Source organism: Camellia sinensis, chromosome 3 (genome assembly GCF_055761805.1).
Source record: "Camellia sinensis isolate YWXY chromosome 3, ASM5576180v1, whole genome shotgun sequence".
Taxonomy (NCBI): domain Eukaryota; kingdom Viridiplantae; phylum Streptophyta; class Magnoliopsida; order Ericales; family Theaceae; genus Camellia; species Camellia sinensis.
The window spans coordinates 188607830-188628822 of NC_138963.1; the positions used below are offsets into that span (position 1 = coordinate 188607830).

General features: G+C 29.3%; 1 protein-coding gene across 1 annotated transcript; it reads right to left on the bottom strand.

Annotated features, from left to right (window-relative positions):
* Positions 1 to 3560: 3560 nt before the first annotated feature.
* Positions 3561 to 5209, bottom strand: LOC114286509 (AT-hook motif nuclear-localized protein 17). Its single transcript, XM_028229678.2, has one exon. The coding sequence runs from the start codon at positions 4695 to 4697 to the stop codon at positions 3792 to 3794; it is 906 nt and encodes a 301-aa protein (XP_028085479.1). The 5' UTR covers positions 4698 to 5209; the 3' UTR covers positions 3561 to 3791.
* Positions 5210 to 20993: the final 15784 nt, after the last annotated feature.

Genomic DNA, 20993 nt, shown 5'->3' on the forward strand with positions numbered 1-20993 from the left:
TCTGAATGGATCATAAAATCATAAGATCATAATATCCCAATGAAAATGAGAATTCTAATAACCAGGCCTAGATTTGCTCTGTAACATTGATTTTTTTTTAAAAAAAAGGATAAATATAGCATTATAGATTTGAAATGAGATAGACGGAAGTTGTAACTTGTTTTCGGAAGTTCTGAAAACCTCCATATCAATATCTACGGATACATTTCCTCAAAAAAAAAAAAAAAAACAAACAAACAAAAAAAAATCTATGAATTCACAAATCAATTATAGAATTGACAATATATATAAATAAACAAAATTTATTAGTGAGATTCATTATAAACATTATCTGTTCGTATATGTATGGTGTTTATTCTATGACTGATTCTGTTGAAAGACATAGGCCCTGTTTGATAGAACTGTGAGAAAGTGATTATAGATTATAACTTAACAGATTATAACTTAACAGATTATAGCTTACAGCTGTGAGCATAGACTGGTAACCTGTTTGGTGTAGTTATGGGATTATAAATTTAAGTTGCAGAATAATGTTTGGTAAATAAGCTGTAAAATAGCTTTTCTGTGTAATTGACCTTTTTGCCCTTATATGATATAAAAATGATAATTTTGTCATTTTTTTTTCAATTTTAATTTAAAAAAATTATTTCATTAATAAAAGTTAATATAATTAGTATTAATTAGTATCAACTAATATAAAAATTATTACACTTGATAAAATGTAATTAATATCAAACAATATTAATATTATTTGATACTAATTATTATTTTTTTTAATATAATTCTTTTTAATACTAATTACAATTAAATTGTTATAATGTTAATATAATTCTTTTAATATTAATATAATTATTATAATGTTAGTAGAATTCTTTTTTTAATTTATTATTCTTTTTCATTACAATTAAATTGTGAAATTGATTTAATTCTTTTAATATTAATATAATTATTATAATGTTAATATAATTCTTTTTTTAATTTGTTATTCTTTTTCATTACAATTAAATTGTGTTATTTATTTAATGGATATGAATTGCACAATTTATGTCAATATTAATAAATTATTTTTATTATTATTTTGATTATTTGATTATTTTATTTTTATTTCAATTAATTTTGTTCAATATTATTTTTATTATTTTGTTTTTAGTTATTATTTTTGTTTAATTTATTTAATTTTTTTCCTTCCTCTTCCTTCCTAGCCTTCGTACGCCGCAACCCTAGCCTCGATCTTCCTCGTCGCCGGTGGTCTACAACAGAGGAGAGAAACGAGATCAAGTGAGATTGCAGATCAGATCTAGGATTTCCTCTGGTTTTGAGAGCTTCTATAGCTTCGAGAGTAGATCGCGACGGGGAAGATTGAGATGACGACGGCGCTAGGGTTTCCTCCGACGGGGAAGATCGAGATGATGATCGAGAGAGAGAGAGAAGAGAGGTCGCGATGACGATGGATGTTGTGCTGTGTTGAGGATGAAAATGAATGTCGAATGCCTTGAGATCGCAATGACGGAGATTACCTGGACCGCCGGAAATCGCCTCTACACTCGCTGGAAATCGCCTCCATCGAGAGAGAGAGAGTGAACAGTGTTTTCAGATGGGATTATATAATGGCATTTTCGTAAATAATGGTGATTAGGAGGGGCATTTCAGTCATTTAGCCCCTCCCCAAACAGCTGCGCGCATAAGTCGTTTTTTTAAGCATCTCCAGAGCAACTTTGAATTTAAGCTGAAATTTGGCTTAAATTAAGCCATAAACTATCCTCATAAGCTATACCAAACGCACCAATATAGCTTAATTTAAGTCAAAAACTACTTTAAGTTAAAATTAAGTTTTACCAAACACCCACATAGTACTGTTTGTTACAACTTTCGAAGTGATTATAGTTTATTTTGATTTGAAAGTCTATGCTAGAATGGTGTTGTTTTGTGAAACTTATTATAAACTAAAAGCTGATAAGCAAAAATCAAAAACATCTCTTCTTCAACTTCTAAATAATTAATTTTTCTCAACCTATTTAAACTATTTTTACCTAAACAACGGTAAGCATACCTGTACCAAACAATCTAACACATATTCTTAAATTAAAATAAGCTATAATCACCCCTTATAATCCACACCAAATACCCCCAATGTTTGGTGTGATTTTTACTTATAACTTATTAGACAAAAGTAACTAAAATAAATTTAAAAAAACTAATTATTTAAAAAATGAGATAAGAGTGCTTTTAACTTTATTTTCTGATTATCAATTTTTTACTTATAAAAAACTCCACCAAATATGACCTTATTCTAAACCTACTAGCAATGGAGGACGGTGATTATAAAAAAGTAAATGCCAATAACTCAAAAATAACCAAAATTTAGGGCACCAATTTGTGAACATTTGAGAGGAAAGCACACACCTATTCTTCTTCCTCCTCTTTATCCTTTTACTTTCTCACCCTTTTTTTTCCACCAAAGAAACAGACAAACCAAAAGTACAGATTGATCAGTGAGAAACGAGAGGGAAAATTTTGGTATTTTGAGGCTTGAGCATTCGTAACATATCATATCATATCGGATAAAGCGCTCTCTCTCTCTCTCTCTCTCTCTCTCTCTCTCTGCATGTCCCTATCTCTATCTCCGCAGAGCACTGAAAAGAACTGGCAACGCACAAACCAAACCCTAGGCACGTTTCCTACTGCAACACGCTTTTATCAGAGCGTTAAGATCCTCTGTGAAATGCTAGAGTGATCTTCTACAGTGAATTCATGAGGTGCGACACCTGTTCCACTAATGAAACGACCCAGAACTGCCACAAGATGCAAAATTCAAGTCGAATCGAACATTCTCTCTCTCTCTCTCTCTCTCTCTCTCTCTCTATCAAAGCATCATCGTCTTCTTCACCCATTTTAATGCAGAAAACTCAGCACTCAGTCGCAGATATATTGGTCACTGGTCAGACTCACTCATCAGTCTCAAACTTCAAAGCTATATTAGCTAGGCTAATTCCAATCCACCTCCACCGTTACTCGTCCCCACGTTCACCCCCCATTTTTTTGAATAAAAAATTTTAAGATATGTACTAATATCAACAACACATACAAATCTATAACAGGATATCTTTATATGGATATCAAAAAAATTTAAATTCAAATTCAAATTCAAATTAACAAAGGGCTTTGATCGAGTAAAAAGATCTTTGATATTAAACCCAAAACACTCCGGGATTATTCATCAACAGCAAAAAACACGAAACAAAGATTGATAGGATGAGCTTTTCAGATTTAGACGAATCGTTCCCACTATCAACCTATGGGCAAAAGGTCACCCTCTGGGTAGGCCTTTTAAAGCCCTGATTCCCACTACTACCAAATCAACCACAAAAAGTAAACATCAAAAGATTTAACAAGGAAGAAACAAAGACAACAGATATCAAATAAATTCGTCTCATTTTTTTACCATCACATTATTCTCATACTATCAATCCTATCACTTTTATTTAGAATGATCATAATAATCATCCTTACTGTGTTTCTTAATTTTTTAATCTAATACTAATACATACATACACATCATGTATATGAAAATTGATTTTGGATTGAGAAACCCAACCATTAAACATGGAAGTAAATTGTTACAGACGAGCTACACTACTGTTTAGTTTCCTTCACTAGAAAGAAAATCTAAATCTAAATACCCAACACCAAGCTTAAACATGAGAAAATTCAACACAATAATAAACTCCAAAAAAATTCACAGAATTATGAGAGAGAGAGAGAGAGAGAGAGAGAGAGAGGATCAACCAAACTCATCCGTAGTGTGGAGAAGATTGTTGTCTAGCACTGGATGTCCATATCACATCAGAAGGTAAGTGGCAGCTATACATAGGCATCCCACATGACTCCGCCGCCGCAGACGGCGGATGCCCGCTATCTCCGCCCCCGGAAACAGCTGTGGGCGACTGTCCCTCGTTCTCACCACCACCACCAGCAGACCCATCATTCCTCACATCATCCTCCTCCGCTGGCAACCGATGAAACGACGGGTTGTTAAACGACGCCGCCACCACATAAACCGTCGACGCCGCCACCAGATCCCCCACCACCGTCCCTCCCACGATCTGACCCTGCGGACCCGCCAACGAAATCGCGAACCCCTTCGGCACAAACAACGTCGAAGCGGGTAAAATCGTGGCCGAGAGCGAGAGTACATCGAAACGGCCATGAAACGTGACCGTAGCAGCAGGGTTTGGCGTCATGGGTTGGCGGAGACTGACATTCGCGACGGTCCCCGAAGCGGTGAGAACACAAATCCCCATGTTTCGCTTTCGACAGAAGCGATTGAGGGAGTCGATGAGATCAACGCCGAGGGGGATTTCGAGAATGTAAGGGGCCATGGAGGGTTCGGGGTCGCGGGTGAGGAGGAGGGGTTGTTTGGGTTTGTTTTTGGAGCCGGGTGGGCGGCCTCTGGGGCGGCGGTGGACCTCGATGGTAGCGCCGTCGCTGTTGGGTTCTTTTTTGGAAGCGGTGGCGGTGGTGGGGCTGTCGGGTTCATCGGACGTTTGTGATTCTCGGCCGAGTTGGAAGTGGTGATGGTGGGGGGTGAGGTGGGGGTGATGATGGAGAGGTTGTTGTTGTTGTTGGAACTTCTGGGTCTGGTGGAGCTTCGCAAACATGTTTAGGTGATCCTTTTCCTCTACATATTCTCCTTTCATCTTCTCTCTCCTCCTTTCTCTCTCTCTCCCTCCCTCCCTCTTTCTCTCTGTATATATATATATCTATATTTTTGTGGGTGGGTGGGTGGGTGAAAGTGAGTAACGAAGCTGGAACAGCTTAGGATGAGAGGTTGAAGAAGAAGAAGAAGAAGAAGAAGAAGAAGAAAGGGGGGTAGGATGAGAGAGGTTGAAGAAGAGGGTGGGGTTGGGATTTGGAGTTGCTTTATATATAATGAAAGGGATGAGGAGAGAGAGAGAGAGAGAGGAGGGGGGGATGGGTGAGCTTGGAAAGCAAGTAAAAGACTAGCAATAGCGCCGCTGGTGAGAGAGGTAAAGAAAGATCCACATCATGAGAGAGAGAGAGTGAGAGATGTGAAAGGCAGGCAATTGTCCAGCTCAACCCTTACCCTTTCACCGTCTTTCTTTTCCTCATGTTTGATCGTGGAATCAAATACAGATTACAAATCACAAACCACGACTTCGTAAGATTTGCTAAGCGGTGGTTTGGCATCCTCAATAATCCACCTTTTTATTTTTTTATATTTTTTTATAAAAAAATATAAAATATATTTATTTAGATTATTTCAAGCACCTAAAAAAATATAAGAAAAGAGTGAGATATGATTTTTTTAAAAAAAATTATATTCTCTCTGTCCTAAAATAATAGTCCCTTTTAGAGAATCTAACTTTTTTTGGTAGTACAGTTATTGCACTTTAAAAAAATTGATTTTCTAAAATTACCCTTTTGATAGTACATTTTTTTGAGAATATCAATGTCATAATTGTACTTTTTATATTATTTATTAATTTAAAAGAAGGGCAACATAGAAAATTTATATTATTTTTGTACTTAATTTTTGAAGATAGACTAATATTTTTGAATAATGAAAAATAGAATAAGTGACTAAGAGCATCTCCAACGGTAGTAGGCATTTTACCTATTTAAATATTACTATAAAGTATATATTTTATTTTGCCTATCAACTGTTTTATGTTTTTACTCCAACCATGCTCTTTATTTTAGCTATTAATCCAAATACTATTAATTTTATAGAATGCCACGTCAACAACAAAGATGGAGGGAAATGATCCTAATGATTGAATACATTTTGCCTAGCGTTGAAGGCTAGCTACATGTAGCTAGTGAATATGAGTTGAGCCAAAATGCCTAATCATATGCCTAGTGCGTTGGAATTGAAAAAAATGAATCACACTAGGCATTTTAACTAACAAGTATGATATGCCTAGTGCATTGGAGATGCTCTAATATTTGGGACGGATGGAGTACTTATATTAATAAATTAGTAATAATCCGCACGACATTTACAAATTTTCATAATATATATTTGTACAAAATAATATTTCCACCGTCTTAAAATAATAGTTTATTTTAAAAAATTTAATTTTTTTTTTATAGTATAGTTATTATATTTTAAAAATATTATTTTTTTAAAATTATCCTTTGATAGTTTATTTTTTAAAAATATCAATTGTCATAATTATACTTTTTATGTTATAAATGAATTTAAAAGAAAGGTAAAATAGTAAATTCATATCATTTTATTCCTTTATTTTTGAAAAATGACTAATATTTTGAGATAATAAAAAATGGAATAAGAAATTAATATTTTAGGACAGAAGAAGTATAAATAGTTATATTATTGTATAACAATTATGAAAACAAAAAAGACTAAAATTTATAATTTAAGTTTGACAATTTATTTATTAATTTTTAATTTGTCACAAATTTAATCATGTAACTTACAACTCCTTTGCCAGAATTGCAATTTTGAGTTCAAACCAAGCAATTCAAGTCCAACTTAAATTTTTTTAAAAATTTGGCAACATAATTTTTAATTAAGTTATGACATATATAGAAATTTAAAAATTCAAATTAAATTTGAATGGGTTTGGGTAGAGACACTAAATAACAGCAGCCAAAACAAAATTGTATATATAAATATATAAAAAAGATTAAAATTTACAATTTAAGTTTCACAATTTATTTATTAATTTTTAATTTATCACAAATTCAATCTTGTAACTTTTAACTCCCTTACTAGAATTTCGAACTTAAATGAGCTCAACACAAACAATTCGTGTCTAACTTCAACTTTCCTAAAGATTGGATAACATAATTTTTAATTAAATGATGAGCTATGCAAAAATTCAAATTAAATTTGAATAGGCTTGGGCAGAGATACCAAATAACAGCAACCAAAACAAAATATATAAATATATAAAATTATTTGGTAATTTATCTTTTAAAATAATAAATAAAATTAATTAAAATTTTAATATTAATGAACAAAAGCAAAAATAATATACTTAGATTTTACAATAGAATTTTTCTGGAAAATATTTTTAAAAAATACACCTTTTAAAAATGCATCATCCAATAAGTTTTTAATAGCATAAAATAATTTAAATATGATTTTTTAGAAATTCTTTTTAATTTAAAATTACAATAAAAAGTTAAATAGAATAAAAATAAATTTCTTACAAAATAAAAGTATTTGAATAAAAGGGTGGGTAAGAAGAAAATTTAATATAGTATTCTCATTTGATTTGAACATAATTCTATATGAATAATAAATTATCACCTATAACCCTATTTTTTTTTTAATAAAAACAAAGTTTCATAAATCATCACTTTTAATAGAAAACTAACATTTCTTTCTAATTTGTTATAGCAAAAGTTAATTTTTAGCAATTTGAGTCAAAAATATTTTTTTTTATTTTAATTTGTTTAATTGACAATTGGGATTAAAAAAAATTAGCACGATCCATCATATTTGTCAAGTGCCAAAAATGTCTAGATGAACCATGAATTATCACGTAAAACTCCTATTTCTTTATTATAAAAAATAAGTTTCAACAACCATCACTTTTAACAAAAAAAATATATATTTATTTCTATTTGATTTTAACAAAAGTCACTTAGCTATTTAAGCAAATTTTTTTTTTCTAATTTGTTTAATTGACAATTGAGATAAAAAAAAATAACAGAATCAAATGCTAAAACAATTATTCATTTGTTAAAAAAAATTATATTAAAAAATATTATTATTCGAATCCTTATAGTTTAGAAGGATATAAACTCTTTTATAAAATTTAAAATAAAAAAAAATAATTTTTTTTAATGGCGATTAATAATTTGAACACGTATATTTAAAAAAATTATATTCAGACCAATAATATTATGACACATGTGAATATTGATCTCATTCTAATTGTAGTAATATAATTTGAAATTTTATTTTATAATTTAAAGGATGCATAATTTAAAGAATGAATATTGATTTCATTCTAATTATAGTAACATAATTTAACTAAGAATCCAAATTTGAAATTTTTATTTTAAGAATCCAAATTTGAAATTTTTATTTTAGGAATATAAATTTAATTTATAGATCGATCATATTGTGACACATATTAACAAAAATTAAACAAAATAAAAAAAATGATAAAAAATAATTGCAACTTTTAACCTTAATGAGATGACAATGTTTTGGAATAATAATAATACATAGATTATGAATTTAAATTTTATACTTAAATGTGCTAGTCAATAGAGGTTTTGATTTTAAAAATAATTTTGTGTGAGGTTTTAAAACTCTCATTATATCTCTGCTTAAAAGCATTCTTTTGTAAAACATATAGATATAAATAATCTCAACGTTATTCTTATTGCTATTTAAAACAAAAATTATGAACTAATTATGATAATTTTAAATTTATATTTAAAACTTATAATCATGGGTAAGATCATTATAATTTAAGTCTATATTGTGAAACCTTTAAATTTAAATTAATAGTTTGCTTTTCATATTTAGTGGCCCTCAAATTTGAATTTTGAAATAGATTAATATATTTTTAATTTTTTTTTTAAGATTTGATATACTTTCATTTAAAAGTCATAAATCAAGGGATATTCATTTCTATTTTTATTTTTTATTTTTTTGCTTGAATGAGAGTTAGCCAATAGAAATTTTTTAAAAATTAGAAAATTAGAAAATTTATATTAGGAACTTGGAGCTCTTAGAGGCTTATGGGTTAAAAACCATACTTTCCTTTTTATATATATATATATATATATATTTGTAGATAAACGTTATGTTACACACCCTTCAAAAGTTACGTACCATATACACTTTATAACTAAAAATATATACATATAATTTCATACTTTCTAAGTTATAATTAAAAAATTTTAAAAAAAAATTGAGGGGTATATATCATAATATTTATCTAATTTATAAGAGTGTTGAACTATTGCAAAGAGAAGGTGATAGTCTTTTAACATGTATAACGAGAAACACTAGAAACCCATAATTAATTTATAAGAGTGTTGAGTACTACATATTTTAAAATTTGGCATTTAATGTCATATTATTGTGGACCAAGTTAAAAAAACATATTATTAAGAGTATGAAAATTTTCTCATATATAGCTGCGCTTTGGCAAGTAGTTTGGGTTTGGGTTTGGTTGGGACTAAACAAATATAAAAAGATATAATATGTTAAGGGCTGGTTTGGAGTACACTATATAATTCATTTTTTTATCTTTTTTTCATCACATCACCTCTCTACTTTTCTGCACATCTTTTCGTAAAAAGACAAAAAGTACACGTTTTTAGGACACTCCAAACCAACCCTAAATAAGTTAGTAAGATAAAATATCATATTTAAATTATAATTATTTTTTTTCATAAAAATTAAAAAAATTATTTCCAAACAGAACTTAAAAAGCTAAAAATTAAGTTAAAAAAGTTCTTTCTAAACAAATCCATAATAATGATATTAGCGGTGGTACTAGGCATTTACTCTAGGGAAAATTGCATTTTAGTGGAATAATAAATAAAAAAAGAGCAATGGTAGAGGGCCCAAATTCTGTGGCTCAAATGGCCAAAACGACGTCGTTTTGAGTACAAAACAACATCAAAATGGCCAAAACGACGTCGTTTTGGCCATTTGAGCCACATTTGAGCCACAGAATTTGGGCCCCCAAACATTTTTCATAAAAAAATTACATTTTTATGATAATGAAACTCTCTTGTGTGTATAGTATAAATTCATTCATATGCTTAGTGTAATTATTCATATCATATGTATTAAAATTATACCCAAAATTTTTTATCTATAATACAATTATTTTGTGACTGTTTCATCTATTTATAATTTTTCGTATGCTCTAGACTAGTATCATCAAATAAAAAATCTCATTGTATTATGATTTGGATTGTAGTTTAAATTTGTTAAAAGTATGTCTTCTAAAAAAAATATTTGGTACATTTTAATCTTTTAACTTTTTAAAATAAATTGAGTTTTTGCCAACAAAATAAAATAAACTTATCAAATAAATTAATATTTTTGTAAATATAAGATTTTTTAATTAATTGACCGACTTTAGTGAAAGACAAGTTATATATTTTATTTTATAATTTTTTATTAGCCACTGACATAATGCCCCCATTTGAAAAAGCTCAAAATAATTTAATTAAATTAAAATAGTGAATAAAATAAAATATTCAATCACACATTTTTTTTTTATTTTTTTACATATTTTTTTTATGAAAAGCATAAAAATAATCAATTAAAATAATTTATTTCTAAACAACCCCCTATATAAAATAGTATCCACGGTTCTTGCACTATTTATGATGTTGATATTTTCGCAATTAAACAGTTGTAATAGATGATTTGACCGCCAATTTTTTAATTAAAAATTTTAGAATTAAAAAAAAAATCACTTTAACGGTTATTATAATTTTTTAACTTAAAAGTAATAACAAATTTAGAGAGATTCATTAAAAAATTCTTTTTACAAGTATTTACATCTTAATTAGTTTATAAGATATTCTTATATTTCAATAAATTTTATTATTTGATCAATCAATCTTAATTCTCATAGTGAAAGTACTTTGTGGGCATTTTACTTTTATAAATATTTTTGAACAGTTAATAATTTGATAATATGAACATTCATATTTTACAATACCATTATTCACATTGACGTGTGAATATTCACCTTGACAATGTAAATATTCACATTGACATATTAATATTCACATTGACGGTTTGAACATTCACGTCACAGAACATTCATATTATAAATATAAATATTATTAGAGATGTTTTTGATAATTATTTCACTAATATAATTTATTAAAATATAAAAAAATAATATAAATTAAATGCAACATAAGCATATAAAAAGAGAATTATGAAGAAGTACTCTATAAATTTATATTGAAATTGTTTGGAATGTTTTAAATAAGTACACGTTTTGACTTTTTGGACTAAAAAATTGAGGAAAAAAATATGATTATTTGGGTTAACTTTTTGACTTTTTATAAAAAAAATGCGTATTAAAAAATTATATAAATTAGTGTATAAGAAAAAATTAAGATTAAGGCCAAGTTTGGCATGATTGAAAAAAGACAACAAGTCAAAAAGTCACTATCCTATTTAAGTCACATCATCTTGTTTAAGTCACATCACCTCTCTAACACATCACTTCAAACCCAACCCAAACCCAATTCATATTTCATAAAAAATCAAAAAGTGCACTTATTTAGTCTTCCCAAACTAGACTTAAGAGTTATACAGTCATACTTTTTGACTTTTAATGAATAGTGATAATTTTTTAATTTTTTAAATAACTTTTTAACTTTTTTCAACTTGTCAAACTTAGGGTTGGTTTGGAATGTCTTAAAAAAAATGTACTTTTTGACTTATTGGTGGGTTTGGGTTGGGTTTGGGTTGGGTTTGATGTGATGTGTTAGAGAGGTAATATGATTTAAATAAAATGATGTGACTTAAATAAGATAGTGACTTTTTAACTTATTTAGTACATGCCAAACTAGTCCTTAACCTAAATATTTTATGACTATGATATAATAATACATATCCTCAATACAAAAAAGTCCTTATATTTGTTCGTCTTTGGCGCCTCCCGACCGAATGGATTGACAATGACTCCCCTTGATGTGCTTCTTTTGGGATAAGGGGGATGTTCATCTTCTTTTTTTTTAAAATATATTTTTCACTTCACGTGTTTGTTTGTTTGTTTGTTTATTTATTTATTTATTTTTTTTGTGATAGACTAATTATTATATAAAGTAAATTACAAATATATTTTTAAAATTTATTTATAATACAGATTATTTTTTGTGATTTAAAAAATTATAAATATCTTATTGTTAATATTTTTTATTTAATAAATTTAATTAAAAAATAAATTCATAATTACTCTCCTATAGAATAATAAAATTATTTAAATTATTAATTAAAACATATTTCTAACATCATTAAAACTGTTAATTGACTTGATGATTTATTAATAAAATAACCGATTTGTTATGAAATTAGAAATCTCAGGGAGTGGAATATAATTTTCAAAACTACAGGGGCGATTCGTATTTTAATCAAATTTCAGGGGATGTATTTATAATTTACCCTATTATATATTATTATGTAATTTTTATGGGGCCAAAATTTGTGAGTTGTTCACATGGTTTAAGTAATTAGTCAAGATAGATTTGAATAATTTTGATTAGTCGAGGTGTAACACAACTGAATGAGATAATTAGATGAGGATTGAAAGTCTAAGATGATGATAGAGTTTCTGTTTAGATAAAGATGAGACTTTTAAGCGAGTTCATCATAATCCTAATAAAAGAAGTGTTATCCTTATAAGTAATAGAGCATAAGACTTTTAGAAGACGAAGACACTATGATTATAAAAGGAAGGCACTTCCGTTGGTTTGGGTCGAGATTTTTGTATCATATGAAGACTGAGAGTCTAAGATGATAATAGACTTTCTGTTTAGATAAAGGTAAGACTCTTAAGCAAGTTTATCATAATCCTAATAAGACGAGTGTTGTCATTGTAAGGAATAGAGTATAAGACTTCTAGAAGACGAAGCACCCTTGTTGGTTTGAGTCGAGATTTTTGTTAGATTATTTGATTAACTTGATTGTCAGAATGTCCCCAAGTGAATGAGTCACTAATTTTGTTGTCTTTTTGCGTATAGGTATTAGGTTTCTCTATTCTTACACGTGCTCTACGGCTTAGTTCTCAAAATTTAACACTCACAATTTTAATATTAAAAATATATTTACAAATAATTATATTGAAAACTGATGAAGATTAATCTACATGGCCTGAGTTAATCAGGCGAATTGGCAAGAGAAGAGGTGAATCTTCGACGACACTAGTGTGGTTCTAATACCAGATTTAATTTGAATATTTCCCGTCTTATTCTCCCTTCCTTATCCTTTTATGGAGCTTCTGATATGAGGTAGACCTAAAATTATATTTGTATCAAGAATACTATTTTTATATCATTTTTATTAACGTAACACTGAAACCCTATGGTATGCATTCTTTTAGATGTGTATATCTTATGCATTTTAACACAAAAAGTGGAATTTTATTACAAAATATAATAACATTAATCACAAAATGATTAATATCGTTACAAATTAACGTACGATATTTTCTATTACGTCAATTTATAATGAGATTACGTATTTTGTAATTGATGTTACAAATTTTGTGACAAAATTATATATTTTTGTAATATGGTGCATATCATTAAGAGAGCTGATTGAGAGCTCTAAAAATAAGAGCATTAACAGCTCGCTCTAATGAGCTGAAAATGCAAAGAAAAAAAAGAAAAAGAAAAAACAACAACAACAACAACAACAACAACAACAACAACAACAACAGAGACAACTATCAAATCATTAGAGGGGCTAACTCATTAGAACTCTCCTAAAGCTCCTTATTTAGTGTTCTCAAGCATTTCTCTATCATTGAAAGGGTGCACACACAAGAACGAATCCAAAATTATCCCTATGAAATACAAAAATATATTTAAAAATATAAAATTTTATTAAATTTAATATTTTTAAAATTGTTGAAGGTACGATCCTTGCACACCGTACCATTTCCCATTGTAATACCTTAGAGCATCTCCAACCACATCCTTTTCTCAAGAGGATAGAAATAATATTTTTTATTTAAAAAGTAAATATAGAGGAGGTCACTGTTTATTCAAACTCTAACCACAAACTTTTATTTCTTTCATTCAAACTCTAATCAAAAAGTAATTTTTGTTCATTAATAAATATTTAATTTTAAAATATTTGTGAAACATATTTAATATTATACTCATTTTAAATGTATGATTTCATACTTTTTATTGATGTCAATTTTATAAAAACTAAATTTACACATTAAAAGTTATTTTGAATATAATTAAGAAATATAAAGTGAATAGTGTTTTAGAGTGATCCTCCATTTTTTCATCCTCCCTCTATATTTGGAGGATCAATTCATCCTCAGAAGATGGGTTAGAGTTGTTTTTGGGAGAGGATCCTCCATATTTAAAGATATAGAAGATGGGTTAGAGATGCTCTTATCATAACATCCGGACTTGACCCTACTAATTAATTTAAAATTTACGCTCACATCTTTTAACGACACACTTTCAAGTGATTGTTAAACTCCTATCATTTTAATGTAATGTATCTCCCATCTAACATAGTTCAATAACCATATTAATTACGGTGGTACTATATATATCAATTAATGTATTAATTATTATATCAACACTAATTAATTAATCTTATTATAAATATTAAAAATTTCTTAAAATATATCATATCATTAATTGATACAGTAATTAATACAATAAATAGTACGTATAATATTATTCTATTAATTAGGCTTACATTATAATTTTATTATGGCTGTTACATTAGAAAATATAATCATAGTGCTAAATGGGTTTAAACTTTTCTAAAAATTCTACATTATCACGGCTCCATTTGGGAAGATAGGTTGTGGGTTTTTTTGGCTATTTTAGTTACAAAAAATAAAATAGGTTATTTTAGCCACAATAAATAAAGCATCACATTCAATCCATAATCATTACACTCTTCTCTCACAAAAAAAGTCAAAAAAATCAAAAAATTCTTCCCAAATCAAACTTTTTAATCCAAATTAAAATAATTAAAAAAATCAAAAAATCAAAAAACCAACCCACTTTCCAAACCAACCCCACATGTGTTCAAAAAAAAAAAAAAAGTCAAAAAGGGTAGGCGTACACTACACTTGTCAAATGGGGATAGTAATAAAAAGTGTGAAGGTGTTGGATAGTATGAGTGAACTAGATCGCACGCAATCACCCACTCCTTTCGCTTTCCTTGCAAATTGCAAGATTAACGCTTCGTTTGAGATGGGTTGGCTTTACCTGTGTTTGGTAAGATGGTTTTCAGGCTTTTTTGGTTATTTTAGTCACAAAAAATAAAATAGGCTATTTTAGTCATAACAAACAAAACATCATATCCAACTTATAATCATTACATTCTTCTCTCACAAAAAAAGTCAAAAAAATCAAAAAGCCAAAAAGCCCTTCCCAAACCAAGCTTTTTAGCCCAGGCTAAAATAGCCAAAAAAGCCAAAAAGCCAAAAAGCCAACCTACTTCCCAAACCAAGCCTTTATGATATTTTGACTTTTTTTTTATTTTGGGGTTAAAAAATTTTATTTAGGAAGGATTTTTTTAACTTTTTATAAGAAAAAAATATAATGATTATAGGTTAGATATGATATATTATTTCATTAGATTAAAAAAAATTATTTTATTTTTTTGTAATTAAAATAACCTCAAATCCAATCCAACCCTTTTTCCAAACGAAGCCTAAGGGAAGTGTTTCCCCTTAAAAGATTGCACACTATAGCCCTATTTGGGAGGCGTTTGGTGCGATTGTTAAAACATATTATAACTTATAACTTAATAGATTATAAATTATAGATTTAATCAGAAGCTATTAACCTATTTGGTATAACTGTTAGATTAAAAATTTAAATTGCTAAGTAACGTTTGTTTAATAAGCTGTAAAATAGTTTTTTGTTATGTAATGTCCTTTTTACACTTATTAGATATAAAAATTGTTAACCTATTTCATTTTCTTCATTTTTTTTTATTACATGCCAATTAATATAAAAATTGTGATTTATTTTTTCATTATGCACAATATCAATTAATTAAACATTGTGATTATTTTTTTTATTATAATACAAATTATAATATAAAAATTGTTAATTTTTTTAATTTATTATTAATTCATTACAATTAATTTTAATTAATAATATAAAAATTGTGAACTTTTTTTAATTTAGTAATTCAACACAATACCAAACGCTACCGCCGGCAACCCTAGCCACCGCCGGCCGCGCCTTTCTTCTCTTCCTCCTCCTCATCCCATACTCCAGCAGCCTTCTGCAAAACCGGAGTGAACACTAAGAGAGTTAGGGTTGATCGCGAAAAGAGAGAGAGAGAGAGCTACGGTTGATGGCGATCGCGACGCCGGAGAAGAGAAGAAAGGTTTCAGATTCGCGACGCCAGAGAGGAGAATAAGTGTTTCAGATCGCAATGGGTTTCATAGCACAACTGGAGAACAACGTCGGAGAGAGATAGAGAGAGAGAGAGAGAGATCTGGTTCATAACGCCGAAAATTGCCTCTCTCTCACACGCCGGAAATCGCCACTCTCTTTTTCTCTCTCTCTCTCTCACAGAAATGAACAGTGATTTTGTGGTTTATATAATGGCAATTTGGTAATACTTCAAATTAGTGAAGGACATTTAAGTAATTTCGACACCCCTCCACATAATTCAGTTGTAGAAGCTGCTCCGAGCCGCTTCTGATTTTCGACTTTTTTATGTAAGAAAAAAATCTGTAGAAGCTTAAGTTGTTGGCCTGAAGCTTAACCAAACATTCTGTAGTAGCTTTTTAGAAAGCTATAATCTGTTCAAATTAAGCTAGACCAAACACCACCTTGGTAAGTGGATTTGGTTTTTATTTATTTTTGGACTAAAATTCATAATAAAATAAAATATGCTAAAATAGTTAATAAAATAAAATATTACATCAAATTCATAATCATTTCATTTTTTTTTCTTTCACAAATATCACATTTAACTATAAAAAATCCAATGATCTTCCTAAATACAAAAAATTTAACCTACTAAAATAGTCAAAAATTAAAATAGCAACTTCCCAGACACCCACTATATGGAAGGGGTATATACATTTGCATAATTTTTTACAAGAATACGTAAGTTATCTTGTAAAATTGTATAACTTAAACACAAATTCGCATAAACTAATCTATAAAAATTTGAGAAATCATAATTTGGCGTAAGTTCTCACAAGTATACGTAAATCACCTCACAAAATCACGTAAATTAAACACAAATTCATGTAAATTAACCCATAAGAATTTGAGAAATTACAATTTGACGTAAGTTTTCACAAATATACGTAAGTCACCTCATAAAATCGCATAACTTAATACAAATTAGCGTAAGTTAACTCATAAAAAGTGTCGTAAATTTTCACAAAAGTGTGTTACTTAAGTCACAAAAATACATAAGTAAATGGCATACTATATGCCTTACAAACTCAAAAATTATCAATCGATTAACAGTGGACCCCACCAAACATAACATCTATTGAGTCTGGATCCTCTACTGTGGTACCCTACGGTGCTCCCTACCGTTAAGCCAAAACAGCGTCGTTTTGGAATTTTTATTTTTTTTTTCTTTTCTTTCTCTTGTTTTCTTTTCTCTTTGAGCTCTCAAATGAAGCAAACAAGGCGACAAAGAACGACCGAAGACGAGGAGGGCACAAACAACCAAAGAATACAAAGAGGGCCACAGCGGCGGTGAGGTAGCAACGACGAGTTGTCTATCTCCTCAAACCATTCAAACACCATCATCATCATCATCATCAATCACCCCCATTATTATCATACAATGGTACCCACTGTATCTGACCTAGATTCTCATAGGCTGTCTGTTGATGGTCATTCGCCATTCACCGAATTGTTGAGTCAAATTTGTTGATACTGATTGAGTTCTTAATTCTGAGTATTTTTTTGGGTTTTTTACTAGATCTGTATGTAAGATATGAACTATTCTCATACACTTTGTTGGATCTAATGTTTGAGTGTTTGTATTGATCTAATTTTTTTTAATTTTGATTTATCATTTAGGATGTTCTAGTGTTATTTTGTGTATATAGGTATATACATACATCTCAAAATTTTGAATCTCATATTTTTGTTTGGATGGTTGTTAATGTTGGTGTTTTTCTGGGTGGGAGTGAGAAATCGAGGGTTTTGGAGAAGAAATTATAGAGAAAAATGACTACAACAAAGGCTCAATTTGGGATGTTGGTTATAAGTGGCGTTTTGGCTTTTTGCCAAAATGCAAAAAGTGACTTTTTTTGGCCATAAATTGATTTGGGATGTTGGTTATAGGCCAAAAGAAAAATTACGAAATTACCCTCCATAGATGGAAAATGAAAGGGTAAAAATGTGTAATTTTTCAATTGACTAGGGATACTTTGGTCATTTCATTATGATTTGACATTATAAACAAATATTAATGAAAAAAGTCAAAAGTCACTTTTTACGAACTTCCCAAATCATTTGTCTAAAAAAGCCAAAAGCTTGGTTAAAAGCCAAAAAGTCACTTTTTACCATCTTCCCAAAATAAGCCAATGCTTCCGAGAGAGAAGAAAACAGGGGAAAAGTGAAAGGAAAAAAAATTAAAACGACATAATTTTTTTCAAAAGGATACCGTTTTGGCACAATGACAGAGAGGGCCGCAGGCTTCCACAACAGAGGATCTTAACTCAACATCTATTCTCCACATAGTAATTTGTTTGAGGGTTGGTTTGGCAAGGGCTCATTGGGCTTTTTTGGTTCAATGAGCCATAAAAGACAGAATAGACTCATGAGCCACAACAGACAAAACATCCCATCCAACCCCATAATCATCACACTCTTCTCTCACAAAAAATCAAAAAAGCCAAAAAGCCAAAAGCCCTTCCCAAACTAAGCTTTTGAGCCTAGGCTCATATAGTCAAAAAAGCCAAAAAGTCAACCCACTTCCCAAACGGAGGCTGAATTGATTAATGAACATCATCATATCATGTATTTCACATCATTTAAAATAATATTTCACATTATTTAATACATGACACTTCTTATCTTATTTTATATAGGGGTTTTGTTAACAAGTGCCTTGTTAAGGATGCATTAAATCATCTCAACCACTTCTATTAGGAAAACGATAAATGTGTCTTTTTAGAGACTAAAATACTCTTTTCTCCAATTCTCTGCATTTCAACATTATATACTTTTCAAATGTAGTTTATTTAATTTTTAAATATTTTTTTTATCATAAAAATAAATGCATTTATTTTTAAATGAAATTTCAATTTTTTTTTAAATTTTTAAATGCCCTTTATTTTTGTAAAAAATATAAAAAAAATTGTATGCCCTTTATTTTTTTAAGATTCATTTTCCTTTTTTTATTTTTAAATTCACTTTTATTCATTCTTTTAATTTTTAGATTCATATAATTTAATTATGATTGAAAATAGAGGACATTTAAAATTTAAAAAAAATGAAATTTCATTTAAAAATAAAATGTATTTAGTTTTATGATTAAAAAATATATAAAAAAATAAATAAACTACATTTGAAAAGTATATAATGTTGAAATACCAATAGAGAGAATTGGAGAAAATGGCATTTTTAGTCTCTACAAAACACATTAATAACTTTTCCTATCTTCTATAATAATGGAGGTAATTGAGATGATTTTAATGCATCCTTAACAAAAACCCTTTATATAAATTAGATAAAAAAGTATTTGATCCTATTAAATTGATCAATGAAAATCAAATTAGTGGTTCATGCAATGTTACATTCATGGTCATGATGGATGAGGATTGAATTGAACACTTCTTTTCACTTTTGTGGTTAGGATTAGATTATGAAGTTTCATCATTGACTTTAGAGTATTTTGAGTTACTTACTAAAGTGTCATTATTATAAAAAATTGACTAAAAACTCAAAATTAAACTCTTCAATTATGACGATTTTGATTTAGACTTTATTTTTTATTTTGGAAATTTATGTCCTTAACTATTGTTTATTTCATTTTCATTGCTAGTTGAGTTTGATTATTTGGGAGTTATGGTTATGTTTGAAATAGGTTGAGAATAAGTTTTTCAAAAGAGTTGTTGCCCCAGATTTTTGCCTATTCGCTCAAGGGTTTTTTCTTGCGTTCGAGTGATCTTTTACAGTTTACAAAACTACTAGAAGTGTGGTATCTTCGCTTGAGCAATTTTTCTTGCGCTGGAGCGGTCTTTTGTAGATCTGAACTTCTAAGAGGGGGTCATCATATGCTCGAGCGGTGTTTTTGGTCGATTGAGTGGTGTCACTTATTATCTCTGACGCTCGAGCTTTGTTTTTGGTCGCTTGAGCTGTGTCACTTATTATGTCTAACGCTTGAACAGTGTTTTGGTCGCTCGATCGATCTGCATGTATATCAATTATTTTGAGTCACTTTTCACTTCATCTCTTTCTCATTAAAAACATTCCAAGCCCTAGTTCTTCACTTACTCTCTCTCTCTCTCTAGTTCTTGCATTCTAACTCCAAATACTCCCAACTTATTAATTTCTACACCCTAGCCCTTTGGAGAAAAAGGTAGAGCACGTCGAGGGCTTTGTTTTAATCAGAGGAGTTATCATTTTCGGCTCCACCAAACTTCAACTCTAGTTCTCGCTTGTCTTTTATTTTGAGGTAGGGATTTCTTCAACTTTTGGTGTCATTTTTACCTTAATTATTTGTATATTGAAAAGGTCTAGTGATTTGGAAATTTTTGGGTTAAACCTAGGGTTTAATTTTGAATTGAAAAATAGGGGTTTTCAAATGGGTTATTGAGAAATTGTAATAACCCCGACCCCAGATTAACGTTAATTCGTGCTTAGTTAAGCCTAACAATAATTTAGGAAGGTTTTGGAACTAATTTGCATGAGTATTGCATGATTTTTGTGTTTATATCTGTTAGGCATAGAAATATCTATTCATGTTTTAGTTTTAAATTGCGAATTGAAAGCCTTGTCGGTGCCCGATTTCGAAATTGACTTGATATCTGTGCTAGTTAGGATTTATAGAATTTTATGGTTAGTTTAATTAAAATTCGGTTCGGAATGATTAAATTTATTAAATTAATGCCACTAATCAACATTGCTAAGTACATTTTGTTTAATGGCCTAATTAGAACCTTAGTGGCCCTTTTGAGCACAATAACGCCCCCCACCACTCACTCACTTCTTCATTTTACCTACACTCACGAGTCCTCTTAGACCCAAAAACGTGAGAGTAGAAGAATTGGTCCAAGATTTAGAGATTTAGCTCAAAT

What these genes read in the sequence shown, in the direction of transcription:
- LOC114286509 (XM_028229678.2), bottom strand. Translation starts at nt 4,697, where the DNA reads ATGAAAGGAGAATATGTAGAGGAAAAGGATCACCTAAACATGTTTGCG.